This window comes from Chinchilla lanigera, unplaced genomic scaffold (assembly GCF_000276665.1).
Source record: "Chinchilla lanigera isolate Chin_1 unplaced genomic scaffold, ChiLan1.0 scaffold00011, whole genome shotgun sequence".
Lineage (NCBI taxonomy): Eukaryota > Metazoa > Chordata > Mammalia > Rodentia > Chinchillidae > Chinchilla > Chinchilla lanigera.
The window spans coordinates 23720218-23742200 of NW_004955412.1; the positions used below are offsets into that span (position 1 = coordinate 23720218).

General features: G+C 37.4%; 1 protein-coding gene across 1 annotated transcript in view; it reads left to right on the forward strand.

Annotated features, from left to right (window-relative positions):
- The first annotated feature begins 1420 nt into the window (after positions 1-1420).
- Positions 1421-21983, forward strand: part of LOC102018580 (chromosome unknown open reading frame, human C11orf63) — a 60298-nt gene continuing 39735 nt past the window's right edge. The window contains exons 1-3 of the mRNA XM_005378369.2: positions 1421-1929; positions 15882-16401; positions 18101-18115. Of these exons, the coding sequence (XP_005378426.1) occupies positions 1598-1929; positions 15882-16401; positions 18101-18115 (867 nt within the window). The 5' untranslated portion in view covers positions 1421-1597. The remainder of the gene's footprint in view (positions 1930-15881; positions 16402-18100; positions 18116-21983) is intronic.

Here is a 21983-nt window from a genome sequence, read left to right on the forward strand (position 1 = left end):
CCCCTAGACTGATTATTTTAAGCTTGTTCTTCAGGGTCTCCAGTACAATGACCTCCAATACAATGATCCCTTTTATAGCAAAACTGAGTTTTATACAAATTAAATGTTAGTATTTGCTGGACTTACTGCTTTTCAAAAATCCTCTAAAGGACTAGTCAATCTGCTTATCAGTATTAAAATGGTGGGGCAGAATGCGATATGTACTTTTAAAATAAGAGACTTTCTATAACAAACCAGCCTGTAAAAGTAGGCAGTGATATGTTAGTCTGCCAACAGGGGGACTTTGGAGTTAAACAGAAATCATTTCATGTGTATTTCAAAATGAATGTTACCTTTTGTCTGCTGTTTGCTAAGGTGCTTTCCTCCAGGGAGTTGGCAAGTGTTTTTGGAAACCTTAGCAACAAGGTCAACACAAGCGAGTCTAAGCATAGGAGTAAAGTTATGTTATTAATTGAAATTAGTATGTGTCAAAAAGATATGAACAAGGCAGCACAACAAATTTTACAGTCATCTGTAGTGGTGAAAGTTTCAGTTATGTGGCTTGCGGAAAGAAAATAAAATTGGCATAAAGGCAGTGAGATAGAAGAGAAACCCAAACAGAAATGCCGGATAGAAAGGAAAGGAAGTACAGTCCAAAACATCATCTCCTTTTAAGCCTATATGAACTCAAAGCACCCTTTCCATAAACCACCTCGTGGGTCACTGTAGCTGTCCTTTGAGACAGTGAGGATTCACTTGGAATCACACTCTTAGGTGAGTTGGATTCCAGCAAACCCCTGGCTGTGATTCAGACCAATCTGCTACCCATCCAACTTCCCCCCAGGACAGCATCCCTTCCATGCAGGTAAACATCCAACCTCTGCTTTGAATTGTTCAGTGGCATGATCCTTTGTTCAACAGTTTTGTTAATAGCACGTTATTGTTGTTTTTGTTATTTAATACCGAACTGAGGTTGGTGTCTATATAATGTCCACCTAAATTATAAATTCTCTAGTATCACTCTGGTATCAAAAGTCTTTTCCAAATGATATAGCTGACCAAAATAGAACTGGGAACAAAATGACTTTCCTGTTTACAGTTCCTGTTGTGGAAACCATACTCTTCTCTCCTTTACTTTCTAAAAGATAGATACATAGATAATTAGATAGATAGATGCTTTTGAAATAAAGCCATTAAAGTACTGTCCATAATTAACCGTTTGATTTTTGTCCCAGGTTGTATTTAACAAGCCCTTGGAAGCTGGAAATAAGAATCTGATTTCAAGCAGCCATTTGATTTCCTCAATAAAATTGCATTTGATGAGTTGGGCTGTTTATGAGCTCTAAATGAGATGTATTTCTATGGAGTGAAAGACAATCATTTTTCCAGCAGACCTTGCTCATACACACAAAAGGATGCATACAAAAGCCTTCAAATAATAAGGTACTCTCACTCATTGCCATTTTTGATAAACATTACTATTAAAGAGATTTCAGTGGTCATAGAGTAGCATAAATATAATTTTTTTAGGTAATGTTTTTATGAGTCACAACTTAAATTATCAACTGACTGTTCGCATCAACAAAAGTGTCCCCTGTTAATTTTTGAATTTTTCAAAATGAGTAATAGTAAACTAATTCCCAAGCTCTCTCTTCAATCTCCTGTCCATCGTACCAACTTAAGTGTTCAGTCCTCAGATTCACTTTTCAAGAAAGACCTAAATCTGATTTCAAAGGACTCCTTGGAGTCAGATTCAGAAAGCCTCACTCAGAAGTCCCAGTCCGAACTTGAGAACCAAATCCAGGACAAAGATATGGAACCAGACAGCTTAGAGGAGGAAAGCCCTGCACAGGAAAGCCTGAGTGAAACAGAAGAGCAAGGAGGGGAAACAGCAGCTCAGATGGCCTGGGAGGAAGACCGCTCTGCTCAGGACCGTGGTGGGAATCCCAGGTAAGAAATTGGCTAGTGTGAGATGATAAGGTTAAATAATGGTGCCATTCCAAACGACAAGGACAGGCTTTCCTTGTGAGTGCCTTGTAATGTGAGTGAGACAGTTCCCTAAGAAGCTAAAGACAGAGTGACTCCTTGCTTTTTGTCACTTTTATTTCTTTTTTAATTGAAAAATATAATAGACATGAATAATGGCATTTGCATTTCTTACACTCTTATTTCCTATCTGTATTCCAAAGGTCTTCACTGCTATCCCCTCACCTTGGAGAAACCCTAGAAAGCCTGGTATAGTAAAGTGTACAGTTTGGAGTCTGATGGTCTCAGTTTGGTCCAAGCACTGCTGTTTAGTGTAGAACTTGGAATAAATCACTTAAATTTGTGGATCACTTTTTCTGTTTTGTTAAATGACCTGCTTGTCTCATAGGATTGCTATGAATGTCAGTAAAATACAATTAATTGAGGATAGACTGCTATCTGGCACCTTTCTTTGGTGGTAGTAGAAGTCTACCTCCCAGGCCTGTATGAGTCTATGCAGATTCAATCTAATAGTATTTATGGAACTTAACTTTATGCAATGAGCTACCAAAAAGCAAGGGAATATAAAATAATGAAACAATATCACCCCATTTTAATGAGGCATTCCATGATATGGGAGAGTCCAGAAGAAGTTAAAAGCTATGAAGAAAAAGTTTTAGTGTGGGGAAGAAATGCATAGGGTATGAAGCAAACTACTTGGGTTTAGAGTAGCTGGTTCTGCTACTTATTAGCTGTGTGACTTGGGCTCAGCTTCTTTATCAATGAAATATTATAATAATATTACCTTATACAGTTATGAGGCTAAAATAAATTCATATATATATATGGTTTAGGACAGTGACTAGCTCTTTATATATTATATGTTTTCTAAAATTAGGGATCAAATGTATCAAGGAATTGGAAGGCCTAGAAATTGGGCAAGGTTTTTTTGTTTCTTTTTGGTGTCAGGAATTGAACTCAGGACCTTGCGCTTGCCAGTCAGGTGCTGTACCACTGAGCTGTCTCACCGGCCCCTGGGCAAGGTTTTGAAGACAAAGAGATTTGGATGACAGAATTAGAGTGACACATTTGTGGTATATTTAGGAGGCCAACTAGACTGCAGAAGCTTTGTTCTAAGTGTAGGGAAAATTGAGTAGGGAGCTGATTAAAGCGGCCTTGAAAATGTGCTTTTGGTATGGAAGACAAATTTATAGGCATTGAATGTCATTACACTACCCCACATAACCCAGAGGACCTGCCCAAGGGACACATTCGCAGCAAGGACTCTAGTGGGAGCCAGTGTTAAAATCCAGTCCTGAGTCTTGCTCTTCCTTTGTTCTTCTCCTTTTCAGTGAGAATGCAAAGTTAAATGAAAATTGTGTACACCTTAGGGGGAATCTCAAGGTACAGTGAAAGTATAAGCATTGTCCCTGAGGTGCTGCGCCAGAAGAGGGGTGCAGGATGGCTTCAGCAAGACAGACATCCTTCATTGAAATGAGTTGGTCAGCCAGGAAGAGAGAATACAATTTGGGGGGAGAGCAGTGAAATGAAGCAGTGTTTAGGGAAGTTATTCTGCAAGTGGGAGCATTTGGAACTAAAAAGTAAACAGTGAGCCAAGAGATTTCTAGATGGTAATGATTGGGGCAACACAGTACCACTTCCTGAAGGCCTATGTGTAGTATTCAAGTGTTTCACTGTAATCCTATAGGGAAGGTGCTGCTTTTTTCATTTTACATATACAAAAACTGAGGTTAGCTGAGATGAAATACAGTAACTTATCTCAGGTCATTGGGCTCCAAAGGGATATTTGTTTATTTGTTGTTTGTTATTAATGCTACCTGTGTGTGTGTGTGTGTGTGTGTGTGTGTGTGTGTGTGTGTATGTTGCTGGAGACAGAACCCAAGGCCTTGTGCATGCTAGGCAAGTGGTATACCATGGAGCCACATCCTCAGCTCACCTGTTTTAATTATGAAAGAAATCTGCATTATAGGTGCTGGGGATTTAGCTCAGCGGCACAGCGCCTGCCTGGCAAGTGCAAGGTCGTAAGTTCGATTCCCAGTACCGGAAAAAAAAAAAAAAAATCTACATTATAGTACAGGGTAAGAGACAATATAACACTGATGTCTGTATGTTTTGGCTTTAGTTTGTTGTTTTGTTTTGTTTGTGTGTGCATGGTGCTCTGGGGATTGAACTCAAGGCCCTTACACTGAGCTCATCCCCAGCCCCTTTTTATTTTTTATTTTTAAGCAGGGTCTCATTAAATTGCTAAGTTGCCCAGGCTGGATTTGAACTTGCAGTCCCCCGCCGTAGCCTCCCAGAGAGCTAGGATTACAGGTGAATGCTACATGCCTTGCTGTTTCTAATTTTTAAAGTCATAAAATATTACAGATACAGTTTCCTTGTACCCCTTGTCAAACCCATTCCCCTATTTTCCTCCTCAGAGTCAATCAAAAATACAGTACAATTATGTGGGCTTGCATTTTTTTTTTTTGTCTTTTGTCTTTTGTCTTTTTGAAACAGGGTTCCGCTATGTAGTTCAGGCTGGCCTAGAGCTCACTTTGTAGCCCAGGCTGGTCTTGAACTTGCAAAGATCCTCCTGCCTCAGCCTCCTGAGTGCTGGGATTACAGGCATGCACCACCACACCCAGCTGCATCTGTTTTTATCAATATTTTATTTCTCTCTTTTACTGTTGATCTATAATTAGTGGAGATAGATTCCTATTTTGTTCAGTCATTATTATGTTTTTGATACTTTATCATTATATTTTTCAATTACAGTATGAATTAAGGTCAGTCATTCTTGACTTTTGTGTAAGTTCCATTATGTGAACATATAGTATCCCAAATATTTAGATTGTTTCCAGTTCTGCTTATTTCACACAGTGCTTTGGGCACATGCTTGTATGTGTCTTTGGGCTCATATGCAAGAGTTTCCTTGGGTTTATGTGTCTAGAAGTGGAATTGCTTCCTCAGAGGAGAGTGAGCATCTTCAACTCACCCACAGTGCATTTGAGTTTCCAGTCCTCACAATTATCTCTCTTTAACTTTTGCCACTCTGGCAGGTTATAAAATCCTATGTTTTTACAGAATTAATCACTTTTCCCTAATGACTTGTGAATTTTTTTTTCCCCCCAAAGGAGATCTGGATAATTTCACAAAGTACCACGAGTGTGGAATATTTTTCTGTATTTTTAATTGAGGATTTACCTGTGCTACATAGTATCCCAGTGTGTACAGATGCTATGATGTAATTATCCAGTCACCCCTGGGTGGACATTGAGATGTTCCGAGTTGTTGGTATTTTAAACAATGTTTTAATTGAAATATGTATGAAAGAATTGATAGGTTTATCAGATGCTTATAGTGAACTCATTGCTATGCTAAAGGCTTTATGGTATAATCTCATTTAGTCCTTGCGGCAGCTGCAAAGATGAGTACTGTAATGATCCCACCTGGAAGGTTGCACATGAGGCCTTTAGAGGTTGTGTTATAACCATTCATTGCAACTAGTGAGTGTCAGAGCAGAAAGCTCAGACAGTCTGACTCCATGCTGTGATCCATGTTTTTGTCCTGGCTGTTACTAAGAGTCTCTTAAGTCATAAATGAGTACTTTTGTCTGTATTTTTAAGATGAAGAAAACAAGGCAGGAATCCAATAAATGACCACATTTCCTCAATTTTTTAGTGTTTTTTTCCTTTTGTTCAGTTCTGAGAGATCTGATTTGATCCTATTCTTTACCAAAGGACAATTTACTACTTAATGTAGTTCAAGTAATAATACTTACAAAAATCAACATTATAGATTTATTTTTGTTCTTCTGATTCAGAGGTCCTTAAATAATGCTATTTTGTTTGCCTTGGAAATGTTGAAAAATAGACTATAAACCGCAGGGCAGGTTTAGAATGGGTTATAACCCTAGCAGTTGTTAGTGTGTGGTACTTTACTCTTTGAATATAAAAGGACAAGTTCCATACTACAGAAGTGAAGATTTAGCTGAATAATGCCTAAAAATGTTATTCAGGTGTGGTTTAGTTGTTGAGTCGTTTCTCTGCTTCACATAAGTTTTATAAACTTTTCCCCAGTGTATTATTCCTCAGGTCTGAGATGTGCTAAGCCATGATATGGGCGAATAAATTGATCTCAGACTCTCAGTACAAACTTCTAGTAGGCTTTCATTTCTGCACAGCAGTAGCATTCTGGGAATTGTAGTTCAAAAGCTTAGTCAAAGCATTGCCTTAAAATCAAGGTAAATCTTTCTTCTTGCTTTTATAAGCAATACTTTTAAAAGCTACCTGACAAGTCACTTAGCTTGACTCTTGTATTTTGATGTTACTAGAACTGCTTCAAAGCAATTACTTCCTTGTGTCTCACCAAAGTCAAGCCATAGTTCAGTGTATATAGATTAGAGAAAACCTTTTATTTGCGGAAATTGGAGCAGTATTGACTGCAGTAAATGAATCAAGAGTGGAGAGAAGATCTTCATGTGGCAGTCTTTAAACTCCAGTCCCAAACAAGCCTTATGACTCTTGTCTGTCATGAAGAAAGAGATCAATGTAATGCCTAGGGCATTAGAAATAACCTCTTCAGTTCTGGAGCCTCTGAAGACTTTTTTTTTTAATGAGAAAGCAGTAATTCAGTGTCCTGTATATCTGTTCAATATGGTCTTACTTACAGGATTGCTTATATCAGTACTACTCTTTGCTTTTGTAGCCTATCACATTTATCCTTACAAAAGCCTCCTAGATATGCATTATTTACTTTTTTGCTTTTTTAACAGTTGTAGGGATTGAACCCAGGGCTTTGTACATGCAACATACACCCTCTACCACTGAGCTTGTTACAGTCCCAGACCTGAGGCATTGTTACCACCATTTTTCAGATAAGGTTTTAAGATTTGTGTAGATGTAAGTAGTTGCTAAGTGGTAAAGCCAGATATTGAATTGAGCCCTCTCCCAATACTAGAGCTTAAGCTTCTAATTACGAGTACCAAAAAGGTAATCATGGATTAATCCAATAAAGGAATCCATTTTACTACCTAGTAAAAATTAAAGAGAATAATTCCAGAATGGACTAAACTGAGGCCAAGTGACTATATGTGTAAAATTACAATTTTTAATAAAGAATTGGTTGTATTTTACCCTGGGCAATATCAGAGTGGCCTTTATTCCTCAGCATATCCCCTGAGAAGCAGACATGCTTCCCTTTATTTACTGAGCTTTGCAGGCATTTCTCTCTCTCGTCACCTGGTGACAACAGTGACTGCAGAAAGGCTGTAACCTGTCTAACAAACGATCTTGTGGTAGAAATTCATGAGAGGCAGGGGGACCCAGTAAGGAATTATTAGAAAAATGGAATAGTCAGCATTGTCTGAAAGTACAAAGGAGATTTGGAAATAATAATAATGCACATATTTAACGTGTTACATACTTTCTTCTCCCAAATTCTTTAAAGTGTATTGTTTAAAGTGTATAATAAATAAAGTGTAATGTTTAAAGTGTATAAATAATAAAGAATCAGGAATATTGAATGAGAATTTCTAGGGTCTGGTGAGCAGTACTGGATAACCAAAACAGATGCTGGTAAGAAAAGAAAGACAGTAAATACCAAAACGAAGGATTTTTATCTTTCCCCAATTTTCTCAGATTGTTTTAGGAGCACTTTGGAGATGTTTAAGCACAAGCTAGACTGCTGTCCCTTACAGGTGTTGTAGATATTTTTTTGGCACTGATTGGGAAAGTAAAGAAGACATTTGAGGCTGGTTCTAATATTCTAGTATTGTTAAGAACATTTTGGAAGCTTCCAGGAATCAACATTGATTTCTGTTAATTTCTAGCAACATTCATATTGTTGATTGCTATTGTATTTTATTAGGTAGATTTTCAATTTAAGGCCATTGATTGGCCAACCTCTTCAAATGTATTATACAACATACCATGTTCCCGCAGTTTTCACACAGTGTTTGGGAGAATACTCTTGGTATTTTAGCTGTTTACTTCATATCAGTGGAAATAGTCACACCAGAGAAGTTACTTTTTGTTGTATTAGTTCCTTCTGTTTTATGTTCATCCATTTACTCACAAACTGTGTCTTAGTTAAACCCTGACGCTCTGAGCAGGCATGGTGCCATCGTAACAGCTGAGCAGTCATGGAGGGAGGTATAGAGTGTGCATGGGCATGAATTGTGTCCATTAAAGGCAGAGTCCCGCCAGAAGTGCACAAGCCATGGGACTCCTGGGGTTTGTTACTCCAGAGATGGCCACTAAATCCTCTTCTCCTTCATATCAAATCTGGAATGATTTATTCCGTTAAGATAAGCAAATAGTCACTTTGAAACCTCATGAAGTGTAATTTCTATTTATGTCATTACTGTCCTGTAAATTTATCAGAGGATCAAAAAGACTATAAACAAATTACTAAAAAGATAGTTTAATTTATGACCTCTAGGTCTTCATTTAGTTCTACTCCCTGATAGGTTTCAAAATATAGAAAACTTTGGTATAATTGTTTAGTGTATTGAATTTAAATGAGATTATATCTCAGCACTTAACATTTCAAAGTTTTATATGACAGACCCAATCCAGTTAATAAAATAACGGATTCTTAGATCTGCAAGGACCCTTAATGATCAGCCTATTCTCCAGGTGTGCAAAGGAGGAAACATCTAGAGAGATAAAGGAGACTTGCTGAAGTTCTCACTGCTGGTCAGTGGCAAAATCTGGACTACAGTGCAGGTGTCACACACTGCTTTTTCCATGATATCATAGCTAAAGTTCAGTGTTGTTAATCTGACATTTAAAATACAAGACTTTCTATCTAAATGCAAGCATCTAGAAATTTTATAAATCAAGGTTTTTACTGCTTAGCCATTCCTTTAAAAAATGAAAGGAATCTGAGCCTCCCATAGAAAATGTCTGACATTACTATTATAACTCTGATTGAATAAGAGGGATTATGTATCAAAATACTATGTCCTATTGCATTTCCCTTAGGATTGTTTATATAATCTTAATAGAAGAACAAAATTTTGCATTGTAGTTACTAACATATCCTCTTTAGATAATTTATTTTCATTTAACTCACAGGTTACCCTGGAATCAAGATTGGTACCAGTAGGAACTTGAAACAAATTTTTGGTTATTTTGCAACCACAAATCTGTTGTTAAAGAAAAAAAAGATTTTTATTAGAATTATTCTAATTATACAATTACTGTAAACAAAATTACTAAATAATAGTTCAGCTCCTTAGAGTGTTTCTATAGACAATGTTTGGCCTTCCATTCGTAAACCATCTGTTTTTTTCTAAAAATGTTTACTCTTTTATTAAAATAAGTACCTTTGTTAAATGGTTAAATGAAATATTCTTGGTTGCAAATAACCTCTGCAAAGCATTTCAGTATGTTTATGGACTATTTTATGTGCATTTTATCTTTTCAGAAATAGAGCTGGGAATATACCTTTGTGTAGTGCTTAATTAATATGTAAAGGCCCTAGGTTGGATCTTTGGCACCACAAAAAGACAAAAAATTTACATACAGCACTTGCAAAAGTGAATTTTTAATCTTTTGGATTCATTTCATTTGGTTTACTTAAAAGCCGTAAATAAGATTAAGGTGAGCACAGCATTCAGAAATCCTTGGAAACAATTGTCAGTTTTATAGTTCCTTAAAGAAGCATTAAAAACTTTATACTTAAACAAAAATTAAATTTGCTGCTCATATGCATAAAAGATTTAATGGCATATAAATTGGGAATAATTGTTCTGTTTAAAAGGATTAAATTAAACCTAAATCAATAATTACATGTGCAATTTCAATTTAACTGCCTACTTAAAATAAAGTGGCAAATAAATAACAGCTAAATGATTAATAGCAATGCTTTTATTCACCTCCTCAACAGGCAAATGGCCAGTTATTGAATATTTTATTGTGAGTGCAAAGGATGTTAATTGTACTAGAAACATGCTCTAATTTTAGTAATTTTTTTGTTGAATACAAAGCTGAATATGAGACACTTCATTAAGTGGAAATTTGATTTTATTTTGTTTGAAGTTATCACTGTGAGTACTCAGATATAGTCCATGAAAGCCAGCAAATATCCTGGTGTGTGGATGTGAGACTGTCCCCCACCCTAGTCCCTTCTGCATCCATTTCTAACCCAGTCCTCTGAAGAGGAGACCTGGCATCTGTTGTCTGAAAGGTAACAAAAGAGTTATGTACTCATTGTCTGTGTAACCTTTCTGTCAAATAAGGAGGAAAAGAGGTGCGTGTTTTGTGTGCGGATGATTACTGATGAAAGGGCACTTCACACTCATTTTGTCCCAGTGTGTTGACCTGGACCACAAAGACAATTGAGCTTCTTAGTACACAAGCTCAGTACAATGGGGTTCTTTAGTATCATGTTCTATTTCAACCATTATATTTGTTTCCATGAAGCATTACCGCTTTCCACGCTCATGATTTTGCAAAACATAACCTCCCATTTGTTTCGACATATGTTTTTCACCTAGAAAGGGACAAGGAGATGTTTTAAGATATTTGTTGCAGGTGTAAATGGTGCAGCATAATTAACACTTTCACACCTTTTCAGACTACCTTTGTATAGACACATTTGTAGAGTCTCCCTTCAAACAGTTGATTCAAAATGTTTTTTACATTCAAAGCAACTCATCTTCTCAGCGTGTTTCCAAACACTCTGCATTTTCTAGGTTCTTCTTAAAACATAGGTCTTCTGTAGCATGTGATATTGCTTCTATAGCCTGATTTCAAGAAAGGAAACCTGTTGTTAGAAACTGTAGTTTTTTAGGTCTAAAATGATTTAATTCTCTCACTTCCATCTTCCTCATTATCTTTCAGTGGTTGTTAAAATATTCCATTGTGTGAAAACATTGGCATTTCTCAATCCCATTTCCTAACTTATGATTCAGACGTTCTCTGTAGTGCCTAAGTCATGACTGAAAACTAGTTTTTAGAGATGTTAAATCTTTCAGGCCACTTGGGTACCACTTAGAGCATCACAGGACAGCTCTGTGCCATGGAAATAACTTAAGCCCTAGGGAGTGAAGACTCCCTTGACTCCATCAGCAGGAAGCACAGTATATCACAACAGTGTTATGTCATGGTGACCGAGTGTAACACACAGCAAATAAAGGCCAGGAACAGAGCTCATTGACACACTTGCATCTCCAGCTCCTACTGAGTCCTTATTCTAAGGTCGGCACAGAAGTTAAATGACTTGTCCACATTTACATAGTAACTGGTAGCACCAAGTACTGCATGCAGGCATCCTAATATTAGGGCCCTTGTCCTTAAACACTCTGCTCAGGACCACAATCCTTTATGTCATAATTCAGAGAATTATGACACAAATATTACGTATGACTAAAGAAAGTGTAGATAACACTTGTGTTATCTACATTAAACCATAACTGTAGCTGTTATGCCATTATCAGTTGATACTTGTTAAATTCAATGACCAGTCAAAGTGCACCAACTTTCTTAGTATAACTGAAGAGACGGAAGCCAGGGAATCCATATTTCCTCCAGTCATTTAATACTACCTTTTATTCAGCTTTCCATCACTGTGACAAAATACTTGAGATAAACAACTTCTAAGGAGGAAAGATATATTTTGGCTTACAGTTTCAGGATTTCAGCTCATGGTCACCTGGCCCTCTTGCTTTGGGCCTGTGCCAGCACAGTATGTCATGGTAGGAGCACATAATAGAAGAAGCCTGCTCCCCTGTTGCAGCTGGGAAACAGAGAAAGAAAAAGTGACCAGGGTCCCAGTATTCCCTTCAAGTACATGCCCCCAGATCACCAACTTCTTTCCACTACCTCCTGAAGGTTCAACCACCTCTCAGTAGTGCTACGGGCTAGGAATCAAGCCTTCAGTACATAGGCTTTTGCGGGGGGAAGTTGAGGAGGGAGGGTTTTTTTGTTTTGTTTTTTTCTTTGTACTGGGAATTGAACTTAGGACCTTGCGCTTGCCAGGCAGATGCTTGTGCCGCTGAGTTATATCCCCAGCCCTATATGCTCTTTGTTTTGAGACATTTCACATCCAAACTATTGTCACTACCTATTTAAAAGACAGTGGGCAATACTCAATTATCGATTCTTTTGTGAGTCTATTATAGGGTCATAGAATTGGAATGGACTTCGAGATATCATCTAGCAATTGAATCTGAAGATAAGAAGTTAAAATATTTTCAGCAGTGAACAAGGTTATGTCCTATATATTCCTTCATTCATTCATTTTTGCAGTACTGTTGGTTGAACTCAGGACCTCTCATGCATGCTAAGCAAGTACCCTACCATTGAGTTATAACCCCAGCCCTATGCTACTAGTTCAAATACCCATAACATCTTGTATTTCTTTTGCACATCTATTTCACTAGCTAATCATGACATTGTATAAAGCCTGTGCTTCTCACTGGGGGGGCAGAAAGATCCATCAGTGTGATTGTTTTGTTCACCACTGTATCTTGTATGCCTAGTTTTGTGCCTGTGCAAAAGGAAGCACCCAAAACCTATCTGTTGACTGACCAGATGAGTCACTAACTCACCTAAGGCACATGTAGCATCATGCTTTCTTCATGACCTTTTATGGGAACAGCTGCATGGCACAGTGAAACGTACCCAGCCAGCTTCAGAGCAAACTGCCAGGGCCTGTATTGCGCTACCACTGGTAGCTCTGTAATCTTGGAAAATGTTCCTAAACTCTCTGAACTTCACTTTGCTCATCTGTTAAATGGAGATAGTAATAGAACAGTACTTCCCTCAAAGTTGTTCTAAGGAAAAATGAGAAAATTTACTACAGGTCTTCCTTAGATCAGCATACAGTGATACATGCTCTCTTTCGACATTCCACCCACAGCGAAGTGGCAGAACAGTGTGTCCCAGGGTTGGCACCATAGGAGGTGGCCAGCCCAGCTCTAAGCAGTATATGTGAAGGATTACATGTCCTAAACAGTCCTCCAAAGACTTTATGGCCTATGTAGAGAAACCCTTCCAGAAACTCATCACTTTGTCCAAAAATGTTTACTAAATCTTCTCTTACTAATTAAACTCTCGGGTTAATTTGCGTAGTATAGACTCTTACATAGAGCTTACAATGTCACTAAAGATCTGACCTCTGATCCAGGCACAGTGGTGTACACCTGTAATCCCAGGACTCTTGGAGGCCGAGGCAAGAGGACTGCAAGTTCAAGCCATGCCTGGACAATTTAGTGATTTAGTGAGGCCCTGGGTCTCAAAATAAAAACTAATATATAAAGAAAGGAAAGGAGTAGGGATGTAACTGGGTGTGAAGGCCCTGGTTCAATGCCCAGTAGTGCAAAAAAAAAATCTTACCTCTGCTTACCTTTGATCTCCATTCCTCAGCCTCCCCCCACCAACCTTCTAATTTATCCATAAAGAATTTGTTCTGGGAGAGTGCTACATTCTACCTCCCTTCCATTCCGTTGTCCATGCCATTACCTTGGCCTGGCGTATACTTCTTTAGCCTAAGTCTCAGCGGTGCCACTTTTTCCTATGGAAAGCTCTCCCCAACTTGGCAACCCAGGAGCAGATGTGCTTCCTGAGTCCAGATGTTCCTGTGCCCTTCACCAGAGCAGTTGCCTCTCCGTATTGCACATTGCTTGTTTCCCTGTCTGAATTCACACCAGGCTGTGGGCCCAATGCTGTGCCATTCACCGCTGCATTCCCCTGGCTCACTAAGTTCTCAGTAACTTGTCAAATCAATGAGGGAGCTAATGAGTGAAGAATAAGGTTCAGTTTTTCCTTTAAGTAAATTGAATATATATAGATACATATATATATATAGAGAGAGAGAGAGAGATAGGTAGATAGATAGATAGATAGATATCCATATATGCTATATATGGATATGGCAAAACGCATTTCTTTGTTAAAATTTTTTATGTACTTCAAGATAATAATTGGGTTTTCTTCTCCCCTGGAACAATCACAACTCAGTCTGTGTTTCACTTTGTATAAGATAAACCCAAAAATCACTAATTTAGTGCCAAAAACTCCAGCATTTTTAGATTTTATTACTATTGGTTTAAAGATAAAAGCATCTAATACTTTTTCTGGTTGACTATTTTTAGAGGTGCATTTATTTACCCTTTATGACCAGGTTGTGATGCTGTGTATTAGGGCAGAGGTTAGGGAAAGAAGATAACCCACACTCCCTGCTACCCAGGACCTTATCTAGGAAAGGAGACAGGAGTGCCCTCATGAAAAGTTAAATAAGCACAAATACAGAGCATTTTAAGATATGCTGCCTCATCTTGATCCTTAGTATTAAGCAGTCATGAGAAATAAACAAAACAAATATACATTATCCCTATTTGTGGATGAGATAGACTGGCTCAGAGATTACATCATTTGCCAACTGATACATAATAGTGCAAGCTCAGAACCTGAGCCCAGGTATGTCCAGTCCAAGTCTAGAGTGTGCCCTACTGGAGAACACCATGTCTCATGTACATATCCAGTGACACTTAAGAGCCAGATGAAAGACCAGGCCAAGAGATGCTGTTAATTCATAGGAAAAGACAGCACCCAGGAGAAACCTCCCCATCAAAGCCCAGAGGCAGGTCATCCTGCAGTGCTTAGGGCACCATGGGACACAGTTTGTCATCCCATTTCCCAATGAATGGACTGTTAATATTCAGGCATTTTCCTAGAAGAGATCACATCTCATCGCTTGTTGGAAAAGAAATAGCACACAATTTCAAAAAAGTTTTCCACCTTAATACGCAAACTAAAAAAAAATTGAAAGTATGACAGATTAGCAAGGCATGGGAGTTTAGGCTTTTTCTCCAGGATTAGTTTTTTTCTTTCAAAGAAATCTAGATCCGCATTAAGAAAAGTAAATTAGTGTTAGGGGGACTGTTAGTTTGTTTACCCAGCATAAAATCATGTCTTCTGTAAACGGGAATATCAGATAACATAAAAAGCCTGAGTGATTTACATTTTCTTTTTGATTAGAGGATTGTATCCACTGTGGTCAAGGAAGGAAAATCTCTCCCATTTAGCTTGTGAAGATCAAAGAGGCCATTAAATATACCATATTATCAGCATTTTTTTCCTTTTTTTGGGTAAGACTAGAGGTGCTTTACAAATTGAGATTGCCGTGGGGGAAAGGGAAGACTTTATTTGGGGGCATCCATATGGATTGTGTGCCAGTTCACTTTCCTGGGGCAGAATGATATGCTTAACATTTTATTCAAACAGGGCTATCCTACAGTATCAAGTGCGTGCTGATGTGTTTACTGAATTTTGTATGTATAAATCTAATGACCAAGGGACTATGAATCTTTAGTGAGTCACAGTCTGATTCTAAGCCTTGGAAATCCTCTGTAGGACATTTGATAAAATCTACAAAGACAAAAAGGAAGTGAAAAGCAAAATTACTAAAAAGAAGGATGAACCTATATAAGTATCCAACTACAGTAAAACCTGGCTCTCTTCCCAAAAGGAGCAGGCCAAGGCAAATGTTGTCTAGGCAACAATCCATATTTCCCTTCCTAGATAAGTAGCCAAATGTTCATAATTCCAGCTAAAGTGTGAATTACAATTTTATCTTTATCAGCTGAAATATTGGACTATTGTGTGGCATAACTAATAGCATTCTTTGAACCTCTGTGATTGATTGATTTAATGTGGTAGATGTGTGCTCTTGTTTTCTGGCATTTAAAATTACTGTGGTAATATTTTCTGTATCTCAGTTGGTATTGTCCTCCATTTTTATTAAAATTTTGTTGTCTTTGTGTATAGTGTGTGGGCCTAATATGAGCTCCAGACATATCTTTAACATATACGTAGTAAAAGAGAAATCAGAGGAGAGTAAGATTGGTTTTGAATGACCAACTGAGTGCAGTGAGTGAATTTATTTTGATTAAGGACTTGCCATTTCGTTTCTGCTTTGGCCAGTCAACAACTTATAAAAGACAAATATTCAGACCTCCGATATGACCCGAACTGGAAAAATAAAAAAGAAGAAGCACAGTTGTTGGTTGTGGAAACCTTGTCGGGGTCTGCAGACAGCTCTTCAGAAAATGTGCCCTTGGTGCCACTCTACCCTTCCAAGGAGAATTCAGTGGAGCTCCCAGAAGGAAAAGACAAACAGAAAAAGAGTCCTCAGAGTGCAGCCTCCTTACTTGGAAGTGAATTTTTAAGCCCCAACTATGAACCTGGAACCCAGGTCAGTGAGCCATTTTCAGAGCCAAGTGACAGTGACCAGGAGGAGAAGTCAAGCAACTTCTCTCAGTACCTGAAGAGTTCAAGTTCACATAACGAGGTGTTCCTCCCAAGATCACGTGGCCCTCGGAGAAGGAAGTCTACACAATATTTTGTGGAAAAAAATAAGCTTACGTTGGGATTACCAACTCCTAAAACAGACTCTTATCTTCAACTTCACAATAAAAAAAGGGGGGAAACTCATCTAGAACAGGTACGTAGTGGCTGCTTAAAAATCTCCTTCTAAACACTAAACTAAAATTCATGTTTGTTTGAAATGGTTAGATAGCCCTCCTTTGAGGATGATGTTATTTTAACCACTTGTCAGGATAAAACAAGCACTTCCATATTACATTCTTATGTTGCCCTTTCTTGAAGAATGAGGGGAATTATTCTACAAGTTCTTAAGAGCAAAATAAAAGCCATCAAGGGTAGAGTAATTGCTATAATTCAGTATACCCATATATCTCCCTTTTAAGGAATCATAGAATTCTTAAAACTGTGTGTCCCACTAGATTGAAAAAATAGGACTGAGCATTTGGTTCTTGTGTTGATTACCTTTGGTTCCATTGGGTGTCAACACTGTTAAATGTCCCAACACATTGGAAGTAACCTGACATGCTTATGTCAATAATTGCAGCTTATATACAGAGGTAATTCTCAACTCAGTCTGTGTATATATTAGGTCACTTAAGAAAGATGACAGGGAAATATATGGGCCATTTTTCTTTTTAATTCTTCAGATGATTCTCGTCTTCCTGGCCCCTCTGATCAGCAACATACCATCCTTTATTGCCCTGTGTAATGACATAATTGAACCCTAGTCTTTCCACCAGAAAAATAATTTCCATCTTTTTCTCATATGATTGTTTCAAAGGTAAATTCTATTCCAAATGATGTATTCAAAACTTGCTGAAGCAAGTAAGTAGACCTAGTTCTATTTCATGGGCACACATAAAGGTCCTATCAGCCTACCACATAGTGGATATAACATGGAAACAAGAAGTACGAGGTTGGATCATACAGTCCACTTATTAAAAAGCAGCTTGAAAATTCATCACCTGTTCATTTTCAGTTATGAAAATATTACTATGGTAATATTTTCTGTATCTCAATTGGTATTATTTAAAGTGCTTTAGCCTATTCTAACCTCAGAGTATTTTATTATGGAACAGGATGAATGAGGTGGGTGAACATTTGTGATTTTTCTGAACATACTCTTTTTTTTTTTAGTACTCAGGATTGCACCCAGAGCCTTTGTACTGAGCTACAATCCAAGCCCTTTTTATTTTTATTTTTTGAGGCAGTGTCTCACTAAATCACTAAGTTGTCCAGGTTGGGGCCAAACTTTCTGTCCTCCTCTGGGCGTGAATGTGCAGTCCTCCAGATAAGTGGAGTCCTGGGATTACAGGCATGAAACCCTTTTATAGTATTAAAGGAGTATGTGATAGTTTCGCCTTTGTAGCTGCTAATAATATGAAGGAATATGTGCACTATATTTAGCTGAATTATGAAAACACTGCTGAACTTAAGCATCCTGCAACATTTTAAACACAATATTAGTGGTTCTGTACTTTTTGGTTTCATACACATGAGAAAGTTTGAATTTGGTTGGTTATTCATTTAAATATAAATTAACAGTCCAATATCTGTGAAAAATTCTATAGCTAGTAATTCATCCCAGACTAGCACAGTATTTTTTCATTACTTCAAAAGTGTCCCTAGAAAAAGCTGATGTAGAAGGAGGGGTGGATAGTCCAAGGATTATCTTTCCAACAATAAAAGAGTAAAAAGATCTACTACAAACTCTTCTATTGCTGATTTCCTAATTGCTAATTTTGGTAATAGTCTTTTTTTTTTTTTTGACTTTTCTCTGGTACCGGGAACCGAACTCACAACGTTGCACTTGCCAGGCAGGCGCTTTGCCGGTGAGCTAAATCCCCAGTCCTGATTTTGGTGATAGTTGTAAGTTAACTTAACAGACCCTATTGGGATGAAGTGACTGCCAGTGATTTCATGACTAATTGTCTCTTTGTTATGCCCCAGAAGGAACTTTTAATTACTTCAGCTTTGTTTGGTGTTTAAATTCTTAGATTACTATTTGAAGGAACCATTGACTTTTTCCCTTTCTCCAGGTTCAAATGCTGATAGCTAATTGCATTCAGAATTGTTTTTTCACCACATATTTCCTCCTTCTTACTGTTAAAAAGAATAGAAAAGAGTTTTAACAGTGATATAATGATATGCATAACTTTATTGAATTATAGTCGATATTGAATTTCAATATTGTATATTGAAATGTGTGTTCCTTTTGAATCATTATTTATATATAAACGTGCCCAGGTCTCTTCCACTGATACTAATTATGTATTCTGTCTGGGCAAGAAGTGTGTTTTGTACTTAATGTTTAATCTGTCTAGTAACTAGCCTAATACACTGCAGGGCCTCAGTAAATAGATGGGAAATGAAGATGTATTTCTCCCACCATCCCCAAACTATGTTCTGGTTAAATGACTTGTGGGGAAAAGGACATTTTTGGAACAGTGGTTTGCAATAGTAAATGGCTGTTAGAATCAGCTGAGAAGCTCATATAAACGGTGACCTTTGACTTCACCTAGATCAGTATAAATCTCTAGGTGAGATCCTCAACATCAGTATGCTTTTTAAAGCTCCACATGTAATTCTACTGTGAAGCCAGGTTTCAGAACCATTTTTCCATACTAGAGCAGTGCTTCTCAGCCTTGGCTTGACTTAGGGATCACTAGAGGACAATACTGATTCCTTGGCTGAAGCACTAAAATTCTGATATAATTCATTTAAGTGTAATTGCCAACACTTTCTACATAATTCTAATGTTTAGCCAAGATTGAGAACACTAATCGAGATCATTGGCTCCCAAACATTAGTATGTGTCACATTCATCTGGAAGGGTTATTAAAACAAATTGCTACCGTAGCACAGGAAGATAACTGAGGTGGACAACAATTAAATAGATCAAAATAGCTAGTGGAGAGATTTTGAATTTTCCTGCGGGAGTTTGGATATGAAGTGTCCCTCCATGTTTCATATGTAAAGGCTGATTCCCCAGGTTGACACTATTAAAAGGTCATGAAACTTTTAGAGGTGGGGCCCGGTGTTCATCGACCTGCCTCTTCCTCTTTTTCTCCTTTGCTTCCCAGCTGCCATGAGATACGCAGCCTCATTCTACCATGTGGCCCCTGCCATGATGGCCCCTACCATGGAGCCAAATGGCCCCTACCATTTGGGCCTCCTTACCACAGGCCCAAAAAGCAACAGGGCCAGTCAGTCACTGACTGAAATTTCCAAAACTGATCTAATAAAAGTTCATCCTCTTTTTATAAAATATATTTAATAGATTGTTGGACACAGCCTCCCAAATTTCTTACTTAGTAGGTATGAACAGTAGCGGTGAACCTATGGCAGGCATGCTGCAGGAGGGTGTTTGTTATCATTGAAAGCTCTGAAAGGTTTACCATCACTGGTATAGGATGAAGCCCAAGGATTTGAATTTTCTACATTGTTCCAAGGTGATGGTTTTGCTGCTATTGGGCCCACACTCTGAGAACTACTAATCTTTTACTGGGAAAACTCTAAAGTACTTGTGAACCACCTCTAATCTTTTTAAAAATCCAGATGGTGACCAAAGATGTCTCAGATGAGACCCAAAGTGTGCATTTCTAAGGACTGTGCTTTGACTACCAAGGGGCTAGAATAAAGAGCCTGGAGATTTTTATCAGAAACCTAAAACTCAGAGTGGTATAAGTCAGTACTCACAGAGCACTGATTTTTTACTGGCTGATAGGACTGATTGTTAGGTAACTTTTGGTAGGAGCTGAAATGGCAGAGTTGGCAGGATTAAAGGCTATAGTATTTTTTTTAATTTGAGTATGTATTTTCTCTTTGTAATTCATTTGAAAGAGATAACAAATGTCATGCAACTAGGAACACTGAATGGTTAGATGACATCTGTTGCTGAGTAAGTCACTCAGCAGTGGTCACTCAGCGAATAAGTCAGTCACTGAGTGAGTGAGTCAGTTATCTTTTCACAGTCAGGAAGCACAACATTAATTTTTAATACATCATTTTGTAGCAACCATAGTGTCCAGCTGAATCTGGCAGGGTCAGAGGTAGTATATTGTATTGGAGAAGGTTTCCAATAATAATCTCATCCAATAAATATGTCGTCTGGGATTTTTAAAATGAAAGTTGACAAGGTGGTTATTAAGTTCAAATGAAATATAGGTAAGCTCAATAAAGCTATGGAAATTAAGAGTAATGAGAGCATCTAGCACTACTAAATAATGTATTATAAAGCCTCAATAATTAAGTACTAGGATATTAATGCATATATAGACACCAAAATGGAACAGAATAGTATAGAAATAGAGCCAAATTGCATATGAAAATATATTACGAATACTGTGATTTTATAAAGGCAGCAGGCAGCATATCAAATGAGTGAAGAAATCCTGGACTATTTAAAAATAGTTATTTAAAAATAACAACAAATAGGTCCCTGTCAGGGAAAAAATCAAGTTTTATCTATATCTTATATCATGCAAGGTAAATTCCAAGTGGATCAAATATTTAATTGTTTAAAATTAAACCACAAAAATAGATATAAAGTTTTATGAATGTTTATGATTTCATAAATATCAAAAAACTTCTACCAGAAAAACATAAGCAAGGTCAACATGTAAAGAACAAGTTAGGAAAAATATTTCTAATTAAGATGACAGATTAAACACTAATATCACTAATAAAGAAATATCTCTTCAAAATTGGTAAGGAAAAAAACCAGAATCCCAATAGGAAGATACAAAAAAGATATGAATGGGAAAGTGTATGGGTAGGCAAGTGTATGGACAGGCAAGTGTAGGCAAATGTGTATGGCTGTTAAACATCTGAGAAGATACTCAACTTCAGTGATTATAAAAGAAATGCAAATTAATCCTATTTGAGAGTCAGTTTTTCTCTTGTGATTAAACAATTAAAATTCAAAGTTTGATGAACATGTAAGCAAAAAAGTGCAGTGAAGTGGGCAAGAGAATAAATCAGTATGCCCAGTATAGAGGACAGTTTGTTTATGTCTATTTAAAATTCAAATATACTCCTTGGAGCTAGGTTGATTGAGGATGCCACTTGCTAGTTATCTGACTTTGAGCAGGTTACTGACCCTCTTCATGCCTCTGCTTTCTCAGCTTTTAGATAGTATAACAATAATAACAACAACAATAATAATAATACTTCCCTTATAGGATTATTAAGATTAAATGAATAATATACTTAGAGTGCTTTAGATTCGCACCTGGCTCATAGCAAACACTGTATAAATTAGTAATTTGGTCCAACATATTCCATTCCTGGGAATTTATTCTAGACGTATGTGTGCAATTTGGAAATCACACCTGTACAAGATTATTTATTTCAGCCTTATTTGCAACAGCAGTAGATTGGAAACCACTCATAAGCTGTCATTTGGGGAGTGGTAAGTTATGGTACAACTATGCAATTACAGTATATTACATCTGTTTCTTTACAAAATGAAGACACTCTTCATGAACTTTTATGGACAGCTTGACAGGATTTACTATTATGAGGAATTAACAGCATAGCACAGCATGTGGACTGTTTTAAAAGTGGGAAGAATGAAAACATACCTTATTTGCTTGGTATGTTAAAAGCTCTTAGAATACTACATAGGTGGTTAATTGTGAGGGTGAGGAGAATGTGTAGGAACAGCTTTTCAGTCTATAACTTTTCATAGTCCTAATT